The sequence below is a fragment of the Giraffa tippelskirchi genome, chromosome 4, assembly GCF_054371585.1.
Source record: "Giraffa tippelskirchi isolate mGirTip1 chromosome 4, T2T-mGirTip1v1.2.pri, whole genome shotgun sequence".
In the NCBI taxonomy this organism is placed as follows: Eukaryota; Metazoa; Chordata; class Mammalia; order Artiodactyla; family Giraffidae; genus Giraffa; species Giraffa tippelskirchi.
The window spans coordinates 24722865-24744025 of NC_137278.1; the positions used below are offsets into that span (position 1 = coordinate 24722865).

The 21161-nt window shown below is 41.6% G+C and overlaps 2 protein-coding genes across 10 annotated transcripts in view; one reads left to right on the plus strand and one right to left on the minus strand.

Annotated features, from left to right (window-relative positions):
- VSNL1 (visinin like 1) overlaps positions 1-3738 on the plus strand; it is a 118249-nt gene extending 114511 nt beyond the window's left edge. The window contains exon 4 of the mRNA XM_081591214.1: positions 2742-3738. Within this exon, the coding sequence (XP_081447340.1) occupies positions 2742-2939 (198 nt within the window). The 3' untranslated portion in view covers positions 2940-3738. The remainder of the gene's footprint in view (positions 1-2741) is intronic.
- Positions 3739-15915: 12177 nt separating this feature from the next.
- Positions 15916-21161, minus strand: part of SMC6 (structural maintenance of chromosomes 6) — a 74283-nt gene continuing 69037 nt past the window's right edge. For 4 of the 9 annotated variants that reach the window (XR_014082276.1, XR_014082272.1, XR_014082275.1 and 1 more), the window contains 3 exons: positions 18443-18540; positions 17414-17600; positions 15916-16989 (listed from right to left, as the gene is read on the minus strand). Coding sequence is in view for 4 of the 9 variants with exons in the window: in XM_081591207.1 (XP_081447333.1) it covers positions 17486-17600; positions 18443-18540 (213 nt within the window). In the remaining 5 variants the exon portion in view is untranslated. Of the gene's footprint in view, positions 16990-17117; positions 17601-18442; positions 18541-21161 lie in introns of those variants that run through there. The other 5 variants (XM_081591207.1, XM_081591206.1, XM_081591204.1 and 2 more) reach the window with 2 other exon arrangements.

Below are 21161 nucleotides of genomic sequence, written 5' to 3' on the forward strand. Positions count from 1 at the left end.
CCCCGGCATCTTTAGCCCCTTCTCTGCCTTTAGTACCCACTTCCTTTCCCAAGTAAACCGGGAGATCCAGTAAGGCTCAGGCTATAGGGCTTTGAGCACCAAACCATCAATGTCTTTATGAAAAAATGATAATAAACCTACCCTTCAAGACTGTGGTAATGATTAAGCACCTGGCACACTTTCTCTCAGGCTTCCCTGGTGACTCAGTGGTAAAGAATCAGCCTGCCAAGGAAGGAGACGCAGGTTCGATCCCAGGGTCGGGAAGATCTGCTGGAGAAGGAAATGGCAACCCATTCCATTATTCTTGCCTGGGAAATCCCATGGACAGAGGAGCCTGGTGGGCTACAGTCCAGGGGGTCATAAAGAGTGGGACACAACTGAGCGACTAAATAACAATACTTCCTGTCATGTAGGAAACACCCAGTCCATGGCAATTCACTCTTGAGGCTCTGTCTCCCTCGGAAATATCATCCACCTCGACTTGCAGCTCCTTTCCTTCTAATCAGCCGTGCCCCTCCTTCATGCTCCCTCTGCACGTGACTCCCTATCTCCTTCTCCAGCATTTTCTCTGGCTTCTAGCCCTCTGCACTTGCACCCTGGCATCCTTTCCTGCCTCCAGGTTCCTTTTTGCTGAGTCACCTTTTCAGAACCAAGGTATCAGTAACTGACACAGCCTTTACAGCATCTCTGTACTTCAGGAGCTGCTCATTCATTTGGTCAAAAGTCTTTACAGAGAGGCTCCTCCATGCCAGGCACAGCTGTGCACACAGATCCGGCTGTCCAGCTGACATCCATTCGCCTACATGTCCACTGCAGCCTCACTGTTCATCCAGAGCTGTTCACCCTTGAATACGCACCGCTGGCCACTTTGGCCTCTACTATGCTTTTCACCTGGGCTTTTCACATTTTCTTTCAGGGCTCTGGGCCCATCCAAATCTTCTTTACCCTTTAAGGTCTAGGTTATTTCAGTTCAGTTCAGTTCAGTCGCTCAGTCGTGTCCGACTCTTTGCGACCCCATGAATTGCAGCACGCCAGGCCTCTCTGTCCATCACCAACTCCCGGAGTCCACCCAAACCAGTGTCCATCAAGTCAGCGATGCCATCCAACCATCTCATCCTCTGTCATCCCCTTCTCCTCCTGACCCCAATCCTACCCAGCATTAGGGTCTTTTCCAATGAGTCAAACCTTCGCATGAGGTGGCCCAAGTATTGGAGTTTCAGCTTCAACATCAGTCCTTCCAATGAACACCCAGGATTGATCTCCTGTAGGATGGATTGATTGGATCTCCTTGCAGTCCAAGGGACTCTCAAGAGTCTTCTCCAACACCACAGTGCAAAAGCATCAATTCTGTGGCACTCAGCTTTCTTCACCGTCCAACTCTCACATCCATACATGACCACTGGAAAAACCATAGCCTTGACTAGACGGACTTTTGTTGGCAAAGTAATGTCTCTGTTTTTAAATATCCTGTCTAGGCTGGCCATAACCTTCCTTCCAAGGAGTAAGCATCTTTTAATTTCATGGCTGCAATCACCATCAGCAGTGATTTTGGAGCCCAAAAAAATAAAGTCTGACACTGTTTCCCCATCTATTTGCCATGAAGTGATGGGACCAGATGCCATGATCTTAGTTTTCTGAATGTTGAGCTTTAAGCCAACTTTTTCACTCTCCTCTTTCACTTTCATCAAGAGGCTCTTTAGTTCTTCTTCACTTTCTTCCATAAGGGTGGTGTCATCTGCATATCTGAGGTTATCGATATTTCTCCCGGCAATCTTGATTCATCATAATCCAATTGTAGAACATTTTTATTCTCCCAATAGGATCCCTTATGCCCATGGGTATCCCCAGATTCTGGAAAATACCCTTGTACTTTTTCCTTATGGATTTGTCTTGCTGAGTATTTCATATAAATGGAATCCTACAATATACATTTGGCCTTTTATATCTGGCACTTTTTTTTACATTTATCTATGTTGTAGCATCTATCAATATTTCATTCCTTTCTGTTGCTAAAATCATATTCAATTGTATAGATATGTCATATTTTATTTATCTCTTTGCCAGTTCAATATTTGTGCTGTTTCACTTTTGGGCTATTATTGAAATTGCTGCTATATGTTCACCTACAAGTCTTTGTGTAGATGAGCATTTCTTTTTTAAGGCACTTTCCTAAGAATGAAACTCTTTTCTACCTTTAATTTCGAGAATTACATGTGTGCAGTTTAATGGAAAATGGAATCACCTTACTCTGTTCTTTCACTCATGAAGAGAGCCCCTGACTCTCAGATCCCCCTCAGCTAACTTCTTTCAGGGCTTAATTTTACTGGTGCACCTCAATTGCTTTCTTGACAGATTCTAAGTCCCTAATCAGTTGGGACCACTGATCATGGTCCATTTCATCTGGGATCACTTCATCTTTTCCTAGATCTCCAAGCAGTAGAGCTCGTTGATTACCATCTGACCTCAAACTCAGAAGTTTTCAAACTGAGCTCATCATTTTCCTTCCTAAACCTCCCTGATCATCATTCTTGATCTCTCCACAATTCTTTTCACTCACTTCCTCCAGCCAGAAAAATTAGGAGTCACACGAAATTCTTCTCTATCCCGTTAGTCATGAGACTCACACCAATTTGATTACACCACTCTCTTCTTTAACAGCATTTAAGGAGTCCTTTGAAGTGAGTTTAAATTCTTTACCCCATCCTAGGAGAACTTTATGATCTATTTCTTGTCTTCCCAAGGCTATCTACAAAATGGTGGGCACGGTGATCATGATGAAAATGAATGAGGATGGCCTCACGCCCGAGCAACGAGTAGACAAGATTTTCAGCAAGATGGATAAGAACAAAGATGACCAGATTACACTGGATGAATTCAAAGAAGCTGCCAAGAGCGACCCTTCCATTGTACTACTTCTGCAGTGCGACATTCAGAAATGAGCGGAGGTCAATGCTATGGACTGCACAAGAGTATCAATGTTCCATTCAGTCTGCAGCTATTAACACACACACACACACGACACACACACACACATACACACACACACACACACAGATATTGCTTGGACTACCTATAAATGGACTTGCTTCTTGTGTTTGAAACACTTGTGTGCATGAGAATGTCATTTGCTAATGAATTTTAAAAGCATATATTATAAAACAGACAACCTGCCACAATGTGATATGTGTAATATCATTTCATAAAAAAACCTTCCTCCTCCAGAGCCTGGGCAGAAATGTGCTGTAAAGAGTTCTATGATTTCTTGTTCATGTTTTGCTAATGCTTGTGTCTCCTTGGATACATAATGTTAGTAGCACTGAGACCCTCATGGTAACGTAACTGAATTTTAAGCTGTGTCAACATTCTCCTGTAAAATAGTACTAGACAGACACACAGAGGAGATCTTGACCCCTCTGTGTGGTCCACACACAAGAGCTAGTATTATCAGTGAATATAAATGTACGACATTTGCATGCCTTTTAGGTTTGCCTTAATTCTTACCTCATTTGCACCCTATCAACCTGGAAAGAGCTGTATTGCAATTAATGCAGTATAAACCTTACAAACTCTGCTAAATGACTCATAAGTATATCTATCTATAATATACATATACTCAAAGATATTATTTATTGAAAGTAAAAAAAAAAGATGGATGTGTATTGATTTCTGCTTGAATTTTCAAAGGCTTCCAAAGAGGTGGCAATAGATGTCCCAAATAAATTTATAACATTTGACTTTTTCCCTCAGTTCTTATTTCATAATTTTAAATTGGAAACAGATATTCCATAATCATCCAGGGGCAGTAGCAACAAACTTACTAAATTTCCCTTTGAATACACAACTTGGGAATTCAAAGACATAGTGACAACCATCGGGAAAAAAGCAACTTCTCAATACTTCATCCTGGCCTTCAGAAGAGGGAAAATTAATATGGCATGTCACGTTTAAATAAAACATAAAACTTGCTCATTCTCAAACAATGCTCACGATATGACAATACATGCTGTCTCAGTGTGACTGTGTGTTATGTTTTACACAACACACTGAGCGAGAAGCGTCCTCTGAAAGATGCTGGCAGAAAAGGGGCCCTCTGTCTTGCCAAATCATAAATGTACTCGTGGTTTTAAAGATAGAACAAAATCCTGACCCTTTTGAGCTTGAGAAAGGAAGGCAGAGAGATTCCGTGAAGAGCCCTAGAGGCGGGTTTGCGTTTTCAGAGCGAGCGTGGATGAGACCGGTTTCTTTCGCCAGGACCATCTAGTAGAACTTCCTGGGATGCTGGAAACTTCTGCACTGGCTGCGTGTGACTTTGGAGCACCTCAAGTTCAGCTAATATGACTGGCAAACTGCATTTTTCATTTTATTTTAATTAATTTACATTTAATTTGCCCCATGTAGTGAGTTGTCATTGTATCAGACAATATAGTGCTAAACTGTTCACTTTTTATGGACTGCCTTTTTTCCTAAATATTCGTCCCTTGTCTGTCTGAGGATCCTTAAGTGAGACCAGAGACCAGGGCCTGATGATTCCATTCATGTATTCAGCAAGAAACTGGGAGTGAGCAAAACTCCCCACAAACTCATAGGAGACCAGTGGTACCTGAAACCCTGCCAGACCCCACTTCTGCTCCCAGAGAGAACAGTCCCAAGGGCTCATAGGACTTCCAGGTGCCCTTAACCCTGTGCTTGGTGAGTCCAGAGTGGACGCAGGGGGAGATGGGGACATTCAGGGCCCCCAATACTCTCTCCTCTGATTGAGGGTGGGGTGGAGGTGGCGCGTCGAGGAACTGGGAAGACACCTTAGAAAGGCACTTGGTGAAATCAAGCTCGAGTCAATGAATTCTTAGCAAATTTTGACTAATCACCTATAACGCACCCAACACCATTCTTCTGGGGAGAGACAGACAGTAACCACACACATACAAACGTCCAATTGTAAGAACTCTGAAGAAAAGCACAACAGGTGAAGACAGATGGAAAACGATGGGATGCAGCAGTGGTGTTTGTTCTAAGATGGTTCGGTGACACTGATGTAAGACCCAAGCGAAGGAAGTGAGCCACATGGGTATTTGGGGCACTTAGGAAAAACAAACTCTCCAGGGTCTTCCCTGGTGCTGTAGCAGTTAAGACTCCACATTTCCACTACAAGGAGCATGGGTTTGATCCCTGCTCAGGGAACTAAGATCCCCCATGCCCCTTGGTGCTGCCAAACAAACAAGAACAAAAACAAAACACACCCCCTCCAGTAGACTCAGTTCAGTCGCTCAGTCGTGTCTGACTCTTTGTGACCCCAGACTGCAGCACACCAGGGCTCCCTGTCCATCACCAACTCCAGAGCTTGCTCAAACTCATGTCCATAGAGCCAGTGATGCCATCCAACCATCTCATCCTCTGTTGTCCCCTTCTTCTCCCTCCTTCAATCTTTCCCAGCATCAGGGTCTTTTCAAATGAGTCAGTTCTTCACATCAGGTGGCCAAAGGATTGGAGTTTAAGCTTTAACATCAGTCCTGCCAATGAATATTCAGGATTGATTTCCTTAAGGATTGACTGGTTGGATCTCCTTGCAGTCCAAGGGACTCTCAAGGGTCTTCTCCAACACCACAGTTCAAAAGCATCAATTCTTCAGCACTCAGCTTTCTTTATAGTCCAACTCTCACATCCATACGTGACTACCAGAAAAACCATAGCTTTAAATAGACAGACCTTTGTTGGCAAAGTAATGTCTCTGCTTTTTAATATGCTGTCTAGGTTGGTCATAACTTTTCTTCCAAGGAGCAAGTGTCTTTTCATTGCATGGCTGCAATCACCATCTGCAGTGATTTTGGAGCCCAAAAGAATAAAGTCTGCCACTGTTTCCACTGTTTCCACATCTATTTGCCATGAAGTGATGGGACCAGATGCCATGATCTTAGTTTCCCAGCAGACTCACTGGGAAATAAATACAATGTAGAAATTGGGCCACAAGTGAATATCTTGTTATTTGTTTTAGTCCTCACTGCTCTACTAGTGTAGATTGGTGCAGGGGGCTGAGAGCAGTCCAGCAGTATTGGTTAGAATAAGTGCACACATGCCCTCTGACCCAAAATCCCCACTCCTGGGTATGTTGCCCAAGATGCTCTCACAGGGGATTGTGTGGGGACTTGTCCCAGCATGTCCGTGACAACTCTGTTCCTGGTATGGGGACTAGAGGTGACTAGTGGTTCATGACTAGAAGAATAGGTGAGTAAGACGTGGTATATTCACCCTGTGGCCTACTCACCTTCAGCTGGGAGCCGATATCCACACACGGGTTTTTACAATGCTGAAAGGGAGAGAAAGCAACAGTGAAATCTGTTGCACAGTATAATACATATAAATGAAGCATCAGTTCAGTTCAGTTCAGCTCAGTTCAGTTGCTCCGTCGTGTCCGACTCTTTGCGACCCCATGAATTGCAGCACGCCAGGCCTCTCTGTCCATCACCAACCCAAACCCATGTCCATTGAGTCGGTGATGCCATCCAACCATCTCATCCTCTGTCGTCCCCTTCTCCTCCTGCCCCCAATCCTACCCAGCATTAGAGTCTTTTCCAATGAGTCAACTCTTCGCATGAGGTGGCCAAAGTATTGGAGTTTCAGCTTCAACATGAAGCATACATTCTCACAAAAGAACACCAAAGGCACATAAAATAAAAGGAAATATCACATTAGAGTTGGGGGATGTACCACAACATTTTATCCTCTCCAAACTGTGATGGCTTAAAATAGAAACCATCATCTTAATATTCCTCACAGCTGCTGTGGGTCGGGAATTTGAGAAGGTTCACCTGAATGTTTCTGGTTGGTGGTCTCTCATGAAGTCGCAGTCACATGATAGTTTGAGTTGAAACAGGTCCCTGGAGCAGCCTGGAGTGGAGGGGGCGTCTGTCCCCTTCCAGCCTCAGAGCGTCTCCACACAGGCTAGTTTGTGCTTCCTCACAGCATGGTGACCTCAGAGCAGCCACAGTACTTACCTGATGGTTCAGATCTCCAGCACAGGCATTCCTGCAAAGAAACTGGAACTTTCATAATCTTTTCTGATCTATCCTCAATTGTCACGAAGTAGCACTTCCATGGCATTCCACTGATTACAGGAAAGTCACAAACCTAGCCCATAGTCAAGAAGGAAATTAGACTCCATGTCTTTCTTGATGGGTTTTAAAAAGCTTCTAGAAGAACAGGAGCAATGTTGTTGCCACCCTTTTTGGAAAACCATCGGCCACAGTCTGCCCTGTAGCCACGATCCATCTATTCCACATTCAAAATGCACTCACCTGATCCCAAGTAAGGACAAAAGTCTCATCCCATTCTGACTTCAGGGCTTGAAGCCCTAGATCTCACCATCTAAAGGCTCCTCAGAGGTAGCTCATCAGATATAGCACATTGAGACCATTCTTTTTGATCCAAAGGCCTGTGGATAACCAATAGGTAATTATTGCCCCTTTTCCACCCACCTTACACAACATAGAATGTTTGGGATGGGGAAGCATAGTCAAAGCTATGGTTTTTCCAGTAGTCATGTATACATGTGAGAATTGGACTATAAAGAAAGCTGAGCGCCGAAGAACTGATGCTTTTGAACTGTGTTGTTGGAGAAGACTCTTGAGAGTCCCTTGGACTGCAAGGAGATCCACAGTCCATCCTAAAGGAAATCTGTCCTGAATACTCATTGGAAGGACTGACGCTGAAGCTGAGACTCCAATACTTTGGCCACCTGATGGGAAGAACCAACTTATTTGAAAAGACCCTGATGCTGGGAAAGACTGAAGGCAGGAGGAGAAGGGGATGACAGAGGATGAGATGGTTGGATGGCATCACCAACTCAATGGACATGAGTTTGAGTAAGCTCTGCGAGTTGGTGATGGATAGAGAAGCCTTACGTGCTGCTGTCCATTGGGTTGCAAAGAGTTGGACACGACTGAGCAACTGAACTGAACTGAAGCATAACTACAGTAGAGACACACTTTCAAAAAAGGGAAAACTGGAAAGCTTAAGGCAGTCTCTGGTCCATAGCAATTCTGATATCCAGCTAGGTACATCTTGTAATTTCCTTGATTAGGTGAAGTGAAGTGAAGTAGCTCAGTCATGTCCGACTCTTTGTGACCCCGTGGACTGTAGCCTACCAGGCTCCTCCCTCCATGGGATTCTCCAGGCAAGAATACTGGAGTGGGTTGCCACTTCCTTCTCCAGGGGATCTTCCCGACACAGGGATCGAAGCCGGGTCTCACGCATTGCAGGCAGACGCTTTAACCTCTGAGCCATCAGGGAAGCTTCCTTGATTAAGGCTCAGACCTAATTTCTGCGGTTTTTCTCCATGGCTTTTGGCTCTGCCTTTTGTGTTCTTGTTTCTACCCTCTGAGTTAGCCTTCCTTTTTCATAAAAAATGTAGCCTGTTTATAGCTGAGTGCTTTCTCTGCCTGCTGCCTGCCCATAAGGTTTCAGGAGTACAAAAAATTGTTTTCATTTTTGTACCGTCTCTTTCAGTCTAAGATGATACAATTCTTTAAAGAAAAATCTTATGGTTTTTTTATGGATCGGTTTATAAAGTCCTGTGAGAGGGGACTGGAATGCAAAAGTAGGAAGTCAAGAGATACCTGGAGTAACAGGCAAATTTGGCCTTGGAGTACAAAACGAAGCAGGTCAAAGATTCACAGTTTTGCCAAGAGGACACACTTGCAACCACCCACTTCCAACAACACAGGAGAAGACTCTACACATGGACATCACCAGATGGTTAATACTGAAATCAGACTGATTATATTCTTTGCAGCCAAAGATGGAAAAGCTCTATACAGTCAGCAAAAACAAGACTGGAAGCTGACTGTGGCTCAGATCATGAACTCCTTATTGCCAAATTCAGACTGAAATTGAAGAAAGTAGGGAAAACCACTAGACCATTCAAGTATGACCTAAATCAAATCCCTTATGATTATACAGTAGAAGTGAGAAATAGATTTAAGGGATTAGATCTGATGGACAGAGTGCCTGAAGAACTATGGACGAAGGTTTGTGACATTGTACAGGAGGCAGTGATCAAGACCATCCCCAAGAAAAAGAAATGCAAAAAGGCAAAATGGTTGTCTGACGAGACCTTACAAATAGCTGTGAATAGAAGAGAAGCTAAAGGCAAAGGAGAAAAGGAAAGATATACCCATTTGAATGCAGAGTTCCAAAGAATAGCAAGGAGAGATAAGAAAGCCTTCCTCAGCGATCAGTGCAGAGCAATAGAGTAAAACAACAGAATGGGAAAGACTAGAGATCTCTTCAAGAAAATCAGAGATACCAAGGGAACATTTCATGCAAAAATGAGCACAATAAATGCCAAAAATGGTATGGACCTAACAGAAGCAGAAGACATTAAGAAGAGGTGGCAAGAATACACAGAAGAACTGTACAAAAAAGATCTTCATGACCCAGATAACCATGATGGTGTGATCACTGACCTAGAGCCAGACATCCTGGAATGGGAAGTCAAGTGGGCCTTAGGAAACATTACTATAAACAAAGCTAGTAAAGGTGATAGAATTCCAGTTGAGCTATTTCAAATCCTAAAAGATGCTGAAAAGTGCTGCACTCAATATGCCAGCAAATCTGGAAAACTCAGCAGTGGCCACTGGACTGGAAAAGGTCAGCTTTCATTCCAATCCCAAAGAAAGGCAATGCCAAAGAATGTTCAAACTACTGCACAATTGCACTCATCTCACACACTAGCAAAGTAATGCTCAAAATTCTCCAAGCCAGGCTTCCACAGTACATGAACCGTGAATTTCCAGATGTTCAAGCTGGATTTAGAAAAGGCAGAGGAACCAGAGATCAAACTGCCAACATCCACTGGATCATGGGAAAAGCAAGAGAGTTCCAGAAAAAACATCTACTTTTGCTTTATTGACTATTCCAAAGCCTTTGACTGTGTGGATCACAATAAACTGTGGAAAATTCTTAAAGAGATGGGAATACCAGACCGACCTGCCTTCTGAGAAATATGTATGCAGGTCAAGAAGCAACAGTTAGAAATGAACATGGAACAAAAGATTGGTTCCAAATCAGGAAAAGAGTATGTCAAGGCTGTATATTGTCACCCTACTTATTTAACTTATATGCAGAGTACATCATGCGATATGACAGGCTGGATGAATCACAAGCTGGAATCAAGATTGCTGGGAGAAATATCAATAATCTCAGATATGCAGCTAACACCACCCTTATGGCAGAAAGCAAAGAAGAACTAAAGAGTCTCTTGATGAAAGTGAAAGAGGAGAGGGAAAAATTTGGCTTAAAACTCAACATTCAGAAAACTAAGATCATGGCATCTGGTCCCATCACTTCATGGCAAATAGATGGGGAAACAATGGAAACAGTGAGTGACTTTATTTTGGGGGGCTCCAAAATCACTGCAGATGGTGACTGCAGCCATGAAATTAAAAGACACTTGCTCCTTGGAAGAAAAGTTATGACCAACCCAGACAGCATATTAAAAAGCAGAGACATCACCTTACCAACAAAGGTCTGTCTAGTCAAAGTTATGGTTTTTCCAATAGTCATGTATGGATGTGAGAGTTGGACTATAAAGAAAGCTGAGCACCGAAGAATTGATGCTTTTGAACTGTGGTGTTGGAGAAGACTCTTGAGAGTCCCGTAGACTGCAAGGAGATCCAACCAGTCCATCCTAAACGAAATCAGTCCTGAATATTCATTAGAAGGACTGATGCTGAAGCTGAAACTCCAATACTTTGACCATCTAATTCAAAGAACCAACTCATTTTAAAAGCCCCTGATGCTGGGAAAGAGTGAAGGTGGGAGGAGAAGGGGACGACAGAGGATGACATCACCGATGCAATGGACATGAATTTGAGTAGGCTCCGGGAGTTGGTGATGGACAGGGAAGCCTAGTGTGCTGGAGTCCATGGGGTTGCAAAGAGTCGGACACGACTAAGTGACTGAACTGAACTTATAAAATCCATCCCATTAGAAGGCGCTCATTGTGTGATTGTTTGGGAACAAGACCCCTGATATTCTTAGACTAGTGTTTAATGAGGAGCACCCAAAAGTCACACCCTCAAAAAGAGGTCTTTTATCTGTCTGAAAAGGTCTAAAAGCTCTGCCTTAACTCTTTCTGAGGTCCTAAGCAAGGGTCTTACAGTGTTCTACCCTGGATTTGATTTTGCATGGAAGCCTCTCCATTGTGTAAAAATTAGTTGTCATCTGGGACAGTGTGGAAATAAAAAATAGGCCTGGCTCCTTATATGTAACTGCTGACTTTTTAGTTCATCTCTCCTCTCTCATGTTTTGTCATAGGCAGCAAGAAACCAGAAGTAACTTTTCACATTCTACCTACACATCTCTTCAGCTAGATCACCAGTGAATTAGGTACATTTCCTACTTTCCATGTTATTAGTACCACAGCATCAGCTATGCCAACTTTTCATCACTACATAACAAGGGTCCCCTTTTTACTCCTGCTTCCAATGGCATGTTCCTCCTTTTAGCTCTCACCAAGAGCATCCTTGAAATGCTTTATTTTCTAACACTCTGCCCAAGGCCCTTTTAAGCTTCCATGAGCATCTTCCTCAAGGTCCTTTGAATTTATGTGCTTGTAAATCTAAACTTCAAGGTCCTTCCAGCCAGCGCCATATGGTTTAAATTCATTTTTATTTGGCTATTCCTTTTCTCAGATGCCAAAATCTGTTTGTTACTAATACTAATGTGACAAATCACCCCAAAACTTAATGGCTTGAAACAATAACTACTGTATTATCTCCCATGGTTGTTTGGGCCAGGGTGTCAGGAAGGACTCTGTTGGGCAGTTCTGGCTTGGAGATCTCATGCAGTTGGACAGAGACGGGGGTCTTGGTGGGGCTGGAGCAGCTGAGGGTGGCTGGGCACCTCTCTTCATGTAGTCCCAGGGCTTCTCCAAGTGGTTTCCCTACACAGGCTAGTCTCTTTCAGGCTGCCTCATGGAGTGAGTGGCAGCCTCAGGGAAGTCAGACGGCTTCCATGGAGGCACAGTGATCCGGTATGAATGTTCTAGAGACCAAGGTGGGACTTCCCTTTTTTTTTTCATTGCCTTTTCTGACTTAGTCGTGGCAGTTAACACATTTTTACTGTCACTCTAGTGGTTGTAAGTGACATACAAATCTTGTCTAGCTTAAGAAGGGAATTGGACTCTACAAGGCAAGGTTTTGGAAGAAGACTGAAGGGATCTCTTGTGCAGTCATCTTTAAAAAATACAATCTACCTCAGGGAATGAAGAAAGGAGGTAGAAGGAAATAAGTATTGCATGGACCAGAGTTGAAGGTGAGCCATGGCAATTTCTGGAATCAAGTTCCATTTAAGCATGTGCACACGCGCACACACACACACACACACACACACACACACACACACACCCTCAGTGACAAGGATGCTCAGGAACCTGTGTCCCTCCCAGCACACACACCCACACACACATACACACACACACACACCCTCAGTGACAAGGATGCTCAGGAACCTGTGTCCCTCACAGCACACACACCCACACACACACACACCCCTTCAGCAACAAGGATGCTCAGGAACCTGTGTCCCTCACAGCACACACACCCACACACACACACCTCAGTGACAAGGATGCTCAGGAACCTGTGTCCCTCCCAGCACGCACACACACACACGCCTCAGTGACAAGGATACTCTGGAACCTGCGTCCCTCCCAGCCTCAGCGGTCCCTTGAGAAAGGAGAAACTATGGGCATCCTCTCGTCATTCAGTGGCCTGGTTTCTGTTTCAGCTTACACTCAGCTATTTTGATTACCCTGTCAACTGGCTCTCTAACTCCTGCTGTCCTGAAAGGAAAATGCTTCCAAATGTCTTACTTTTATGCTAACTTGAACTCTTTCTGCATTTTGAAATACTAAGTTTCCATATTTCCTCTTGTATTATTTCTTTTTTCTTGAATAGCTATAAAACTATTTCTAAAATGGACTCATACTGCTTTAAGGCTTCATCTTCCCTGTAGTTCCTTCCTTCAGGATCACAGTCTCTAGATGAATAATATGAACCACTTTCTTAAAGAAGCCAGATGCTTATTTCCTCCACACCATTGGAAACCATGTCAGGAAGTAAAACACACGCTTCAGCAGACGTCTTCAGAGAGCCTTACCTCACTGGATGTGTAGGGGTTTAGTGAGAAAATGATAGTCAATTAGAGCTTCTAAATAAAATGACACAGTTCCCATAGGGCCTTTTGTGTAAGCAATTCAGTTTCCCAAGTATCTTGGGCACGCAATTTGGGTTCTTCCCAGCACTTTGCAGGCAAAATATAGATCTCTAGACTCTTACCTTATGCCATCATTTCCCAAGTTCTTACATTTACCAACGGTAAAGTAACCCATCAAATACACAATTAACTAAACGATTGTCTCAAATGCCACCGCCCACTCAAATCAGAGCCAGTCTACATCTCCCCACCAGCTGTCCATCTTTCTCCTCCACCCCACATCCTCCCTAGCTCTATGAATGACACCATCACTCATCCAGGTTTTTAGACCCCAGACAATGATCCTTGGCTCCTCTCACAACTCTACAGTACAGCTGACCCTTGAACAGTACAGATTTGAACTGTGTGGGCCCACTTAGTAGGTGGATCTTTCAAACAGTAAATACTAAAAGGAAATGGCAGCCCACTCCAGTGTTCTTGTCTGGGAAATCCCATGGACAGAGGAGCCTGCTGGGCTACAGTCCATGACGATGCACTGGTACACGACTTAGTGACTAAACAACAGTGCTTTCCAAACCAAGATGCCAGGGGCAGAAATGCATGTGTAGGGCTGATGATAAACTCGGATTTTTGACTGCCCCTAACTCCCGTGTTGTTCAAGGGTCAACAGTATTCTCATCAGCAAGTCCCGCTGCCTCTGAACTTCAAATCCAAATGATTCTATCCTCATTAACTGGTCCAAGTCACCCCCGTGACCTCTCACCTGGATCATGGCGGAAGCCTCCAGATTGTTTGCTCTTTCCATGTTGGCCCAAACTCCTAACTCCTCCTAACTAACTTCTTGCATAACCACAGAGATTCTTTGAAAATGATCTCCAGACTAGGTCTGAAAACCTGCCCAGGACCTCAAACCATCTCACTTCTTTGTCTGCCTATGAACTTCATTCCTTATACTCATCAAGTTCTGGCCTTGAGATTTCGAAACGTGAAGTTCATTCTCACACTAAGGCCTTTGCACTCATCTCCGCCTCTAAGTGTCAACCCTACATCCATCTTTCCATGGCTCTTCTCTTGTTTCAGACCTCTGCTTAAATATCAGCTTCTGCCAAGACTTTTCCTAACTGCATCCAAAACACCTCTCCTCTCCATCTCAACTCCTTACCCTATTATTATTCACAGCAATGACCATACCCTGAAATAACATGTGGTACTGTTTCTCTAACTAGACTTGAAGCTCCATGAAGGTAGATTTTGTATTACAGCAGGATTACCAGTGCTTAAAGTAGTCCCTAGCACATGGTATCAATGTTATATAAAATTAAGAAAGTTTCACTTGCTGACTCAAAGAAACAACTAATTTATATTCACTCTTTAAAGAACAAAACTCCTTAAAGATATATCAAAAAAATATTTTGATATACCTTCAAGCCCACAGGTACTTAGTTCAAAATCATGAAATATCAGTAACTTTTAGAGCTACAAGTTTCAAACCTACTCTGAAAATCTGAGTGGTGCAAAGTACAGGCCTCTGTGTAGATGAATAAAGTAAAAAATCTAACCAGATAACTATTGACTCAGGACATAATTTGTACCACATCTAATTCGTATTCAGGAAATTTTCTAATCAGGCACTCTGGATCACTTGACGTTCATCACAGTGAGCAACAATTCTGATCCAGTTTTTGAGTTGCAGGCAAGTTTCTTAGGCAGAACTCCAAATAAAAATTTTGATCTCCATATAAAAATTTAGATCTCCATATAAAACAGCCCAGACATTTTGAAGACATGCAAAAAGGCACCAGGTGATGGGAAGAAGAAAGGGAAAATCTGGAAAATACTTAAGAAGAATGTGATCCCTGAGTCTCTAGGATTGATCATCAGTATGAGTAACATTATTTACATCTTGGTTTATTTGAGAACGATTTTAATCATAGCTCAGTTGGTAAAGAATCCGCCTGCAATGCAGGAGACCCCAATTTGATTCCTGGGTTGGGAAGATCTGCTGGAGAAGGGATAGGCTACCCACTCCAGTATTCTTGGGCTTCCCTTGTGGCTCAGCTGGTGAGGAATCCGACTGCAACGTGGGTGACCTGGGTTCAATCCCTGGGTTGGGAAGATCCCCTGGAGAAGGGAAAGGCTACCCACTCCAATATTCTGGCTTGGAGAATTCCATGGACTCTATAGTCCATGGGGTCACAGAGTTGGACACAACTGAGTGACTTTCACTTTCACCCCAAAATTCTGAGAAGGTAGGATTTAAAAGTCCAAGGAAGCATTTCTTCCTTGTTTCCCAAGACTTTATGACTCGGTTCAGTCATAGGTGCCCTGATGATAAATCGGGTAGAAGTCATCTGTATGAGGCATTCAAGTCACTGTTCACAAAGAGGCTTGATTTTGTCAATTATAATATCTTCCCCAATTCACAGAAACATGACTTTGAATACATATAAAGTTTTATTTTTAGAAGTTATACATATTTAAAAAAACCAATTTCTTTTTATTCTAATTAATATTACCATTAATTAGAATATTAATTGAAAAATATTTTTACTTATGATAGTTGAAACCAAAACTCTGTGAGGCCAAAGCAATGAAAAATCTTCAGCTCAACAAGAAATGCCTGGATACCTGAGGAGTTTTCCCATTCTATATTAAGAACCACAACATTAAAAAATGACCACAAAAATTCAGACACTGAAGCTGTGTAGTTGATAAAAGTTTATGCATTTGGTATCTTCTACTTTTTTTTTATTTGAAAAAGCACATGTATGTTAAAATAGTCTTGATACAAATGAATTATAAATGTAACTTTAAAAAAATCAGACTTTGTCTTGGTAGTGGGGGATGTTTAAAACATTCAGCATGTTTCCTATTTCTGCAAATTCTTAAGATTACAAAAGCACAGTTTTGGACTTCTCATTTACCAACTGATCTCCGCTTAGGACTAAATTCGACTTCCTCTCCTCACCAAAAGCAAAATCCAGTTAGAATCTCAGTAACTACAGAAGTGTCGCTGCTTTTAAAATACTGCCTTGTTCTTAAAATACTTCCTTTTCACTTTCATAAATATTTACTGCTAGCAATAGAGGGAATTCTTGTTGGATATGCATGTCTTTTTAAAATGGTTAGCACTAATCCTAGTATCAAACATAAGAGAATACAAACAGGGGTTCTACTCCTGTTTTCTTTAGGAAAAAAAAAAGCGTTCATAAACACCATTGCTTACAACAGGCTGTTATTTTATCGTTCTAAGCAGCACACTTCTTAACAACTCTAAATCAGGATGTGTTTCACAACTGACATCTGCTCCACCCCACCCCGTCCCCAGACGCAGGGCCTTTGACTTTTAGCTGCTTCTCTGCTCCAGGGGTAGCTGCCGGCGGTTGTTTCCGCAGCCCTTCTTCTCATGGTCTGCAGAGTCCCTCTGACCTGCATCCTCTCAGCTGAGCCAGAGCTCGAGAGGTTTTGGACTGCAAACCAAGGGACTTTAAAGAAGGCAAACACACTGCAGGTCAGGGTGCACAAGTGGGTCGTAATACGGTTCCAACATGGGTCGGACACTTAGCTGAGTGGCTGATGGTCAAGGACTGAGTCACTGTGTCAGAGTTGGCAGTGCTTTAGTGCTCCGAGAAAGTGCCTTAATAGAGAGAATCTTAAATGTGACGAAACACAGTAATTAAAACTATAGTCCAGATGTGTAGTGGTAGCTCCACGGTTAACAATGACCTATGCGGAGGTTGTGACCAAGGTTTTTATGGTCCTGTGTAGGTCTCTCCTCTGTTTTAATAAGCACAAAACAGACAATAAATCTACTGGAAGCTGGTCCCTGTTCACAGCCTGCCTGTGCACTGCCCTATCCCCTGCCGTGAGAATAATGTAATATCCTAGAAAAGCAAAACTAAATATAACCAGATGCTCAAATGTTTATTTTAATTCTTACAAAATACTATAGAAATGAACCCAAACTTAACAGATATGTACATGTACATATGTACAAAATTTGAAACTTCTGAAAAAGAATCTATAAAAGTAGATGGTTAAAATAAAAAACAAAAGGATTTAAAACCAGTACTATGAAATTGGGTTTTCTCAAAGTAAAATAATGGTAATTTTAAATTGCTGGTTGTGGCTGGTCTTCTAGGCTTATTTACATGTTTTATGGGAGTCAGATACATAAAGGAGTTTCTTTTATTTAGAATACCTTGTTTCATTTTGGATGTTTTTTCCCTTTACGTGTCTTTCAACAGGAGGACGTGGCATATTAAGTCACAAATCAACTCCGGTCTTCTTCTTCTTCTTGAGAGACAGGTTGGAAAGGCAATGTAGTTTGTCCTCTTTCAGGATCAGACATTCGAAGAATTCTAATCAGTTTACTTGCTGGAAGTGAACTAAAAGAAGCAAAATTAATTACTCCAATTTCCAAGAAAACTTTTTCACATTAAAAAAAATTCTAATACTACCTCATGAAAATATAAGTCAAATGGCTGCTAATGGGGGAGGGGATATAAGTCTGATAACTGAAATTCTAGGAGAAATAAAATTTACAAGAAGGAAATAAATTTTCATTTTCAAAAATCAACTTCCTGCTCAATGCCATGAGTTTTCACTTTGGAAGAAAAAGAAAATGAAGGAGATTTATATAACATCTAACTCTCTTACTCTTCTTCTCTAGCCAGGAAGGAGTCACCTGACTATTTCCTGTCATAAACTTAAATCTCCAAATGATCAAGTGACCACTTTAGAGAAAGAATATCAACTTTAAGTGACAGAGAGCCTGACACCATGCAGGTACCTAATTAATGCTGATTGACAGCAAAGTAGCATTCTTTGTTTAGAAAGACTTGTAAGTCACCAGAAAAAGATTCAAGATTAGGGAGACTATGAATTATTTCTTTTGTCTAAGTAAGTTACTAAAATTACTTTATATTAGTTGGTTCCTGATAACCACAGAAGAGCAGATTCAAGACAGAAATACTAAAAAGTCAATATTCACATTCAAATAAAACCTCCTCTATTATGGAAGAAAGATAACACAAACAGTATTTTAAATATCTGATAAGGAAAAACTACCTTCAATCTCTGGAATGAGTTTAGGGGTTTGTTTTTCTTTTTACTGGTCATTTATGCATTTGCATTTTAAAAATTAAGAATATAAAGGATTTCTTACTTCCTTTTATATACTTGACATATATATACATGTATGTATTCATAGAAGAAATTTTTAAGTTACCTCATGCTTTGAGGGGTAAGCAGGATAAACTGTCTGAAGCGCTGGGAATCTGCCATCTTGAGTATCATGTCCATCGCAATCCTCCGGTTAACCATATCCTGGAGAACAGAGGCAGAAGTTAGAGCTGCTGCCGTTGTCAATTATGTTCCTGGGGAAGCAGCCTTGGATTTTACACATCCTTGGATTTTTACCCAAGGATCATCCATTATCTTATCTACAATGTTAAGCAACTCTTACATACTGTGAAACCCAGTATCTAAATTATCAGGAGAAAATAACTGAATGTATGTATCTTTCAGGAATTTCGATAGTCTAAGTATTTTTAAGTATAGTCCCTTGCCTCCAATGTAGTTAACAATTAAAATAATCAGAAAACAGTCAAAATTAGCTGTTGCAAAGTGAATCTAATTTCTACAGTAATAGTTAGGAGAATGGTATCAAAAGTGACCAGATTCAAACTTATTAAATCTCTTAAATTTCCCTCAATGATTAAGGTGTTTTAAAAACTCTGTCCTCATTACCTTCTACAATTTGTACAATATTAATCTGTTCGAATTTACAGACTAACTTCTCAACTGAATCTTTAAAATAAGTTACATAGCACATCAGTGTATAGAGAAAAAAATGCCTGCTTATAACACATTGTGAAACTAAATGAATTAGAACTTTGTGTTTACATCTTCTGAGTTAAGTAATAAAAAACGATAAAAATGAAAGTATCTCTCCCCTTCCATGAAAACTCCGGAAATATGAAAATACAAGCAAATGAAACCATACGTGGCCATACAGTATGGAGGGTTAGAACCCGGACTATGGGGGCAGACAGGGGCCCAGCATCCTGGCTACACTGCTCAGTGACCCTCATTCTAGAAATTCCTCCATTGGGCGTATCTGAAGTCTAACTTAAGGTACAAAAGTAACCAGGGCTTGCCAAACTGAATACTGTCCTTTCAAAACAATGCCTGGAGGGAAGTCTATCATTTAATAACAAAGCTGCCAATGCACTAAGAAATATTTATTCATTTCCTTTAGACTGGTTCTCCGAACTTGGGTATATTTTTCTGAATAATTTCAGCAAGGCAAAATGTCATTCTGATTAAGAATATTTAAGTTTCTGAACGAGAAAGAAATTATTCAGAATTAAATATGAAAAATGCGTGATAAGACTGCATAATGGCATTTTGGACAAATATATTGTATGGAAAGAGCAATCATCATCTATGATTTGTGAATCAGCTTTGAATCCAAATCTCAAAGGAATTTCTTAATCTTTAGCAATGACAGCACAGAAAAAACCCCACTGAAGTGGTCTGCAAATATAAATTCTGATTTGCAAATAAGCATTTGCTAAGATCCTAATTATGGACTAGGCATTACGAGATAGAAATATGATTAAGACATAGTTGATAACTTAAAAAATAATTTGGTGAGTGATTCAGACATGCAAATAAGGGAATGCAACAAAATGAAAGCTAAATAAATATAATACATAATAATAAAATGTGCATAACATACTGAATATCATATAGTAGTAGTGCTCAGTTTTGTCTCTTTATTTTGGTGACCCCATTGACTCTAGTCCACCAGGCTCTTTTGCCCATGGAATTTTCCAGGCAAGGATACTGTAGTGGGGTGCCATTTCTTACTCCAGGGGATCCTCCCAACCCAGGGATCAAACCTGTCACTATCATCTCCTGCACTGGCAGGCAGATTCTTTACCATTAGCACCACTTGGGTGAACATTATATACTATAAAATATAAAAATAATACAATTGCATGAGTTGATATAAGGTGGTGCTGAGGAAGCTCTGAGAAGTCCCTAGTCCTGTCTACAGGGTGGCGGTACGGAGGCTACAAAAAGGTGACATCCAAACCAAGTCTTGAAAGATGAGTCAGAGTGTGACATACAAGGAAGAAGGGCACAGTGTTTGGAAAATCACAAACAGCTTAGTCCAGCTGAAAAAGTAGAGGGATACCGTATCATAAAGGGTCTCAAAGTCACCGTACAGAATTAAACCAAAGACTTTTAAACAAGTGAGTGATCACAATTAGATTTATTTTAAAAACAGAAACCTGGCAAGATGGTGAGGAGAAAATGAGAAGGAACAGGATTAAAGTCTGGAAGCCTGGACAGGAAACGAAGAAAATGAGCAAGAGGTGAGGACAGAAGAGGTGACAGAAGGAGCAGAGGCTAGGGAGAAATTATAGAAGAGGAGGAGACAGAGGTCAGACTTAATGTGTAACAAAGAAAAAAGAACCACAGATAAATCACTGGTGTTGCAGTCAGGTGTTGGGTTGGTAATGGCAATTAGCGAATAATCAAGGAAAGGAACTCAAGAAAAGCTTTGAGTGGAAAACCAATTCAGTCTCAGACATGCTGAGTTTGGGATGTAGGTTGTTCACTAGATGAGGTCTCACAGGGGGCAAGAGAGATGTCAGACGAGACGCTTAGATTTGGTAGGAATCCAAATGTAGGTACTAGACTGTGGACTGTGTGTGTGTGTGACAGGTGGGGGAGTAGGTAGAATATGATATCCAGGGAAACTCACACCACTATAAAAAAACAAAGAAGATCGTAAACATTTAAGGGCATGTGAATCGGGGTGGTGGGGACAGACTGGCACATTGAGAACAGAGGAGTGTGGAAACCCACAGGAAGACACAGCTTAAGAGATGGAGGCTCAGTCTGTGGTACAAATACTTCAAAAATTTAAAGTT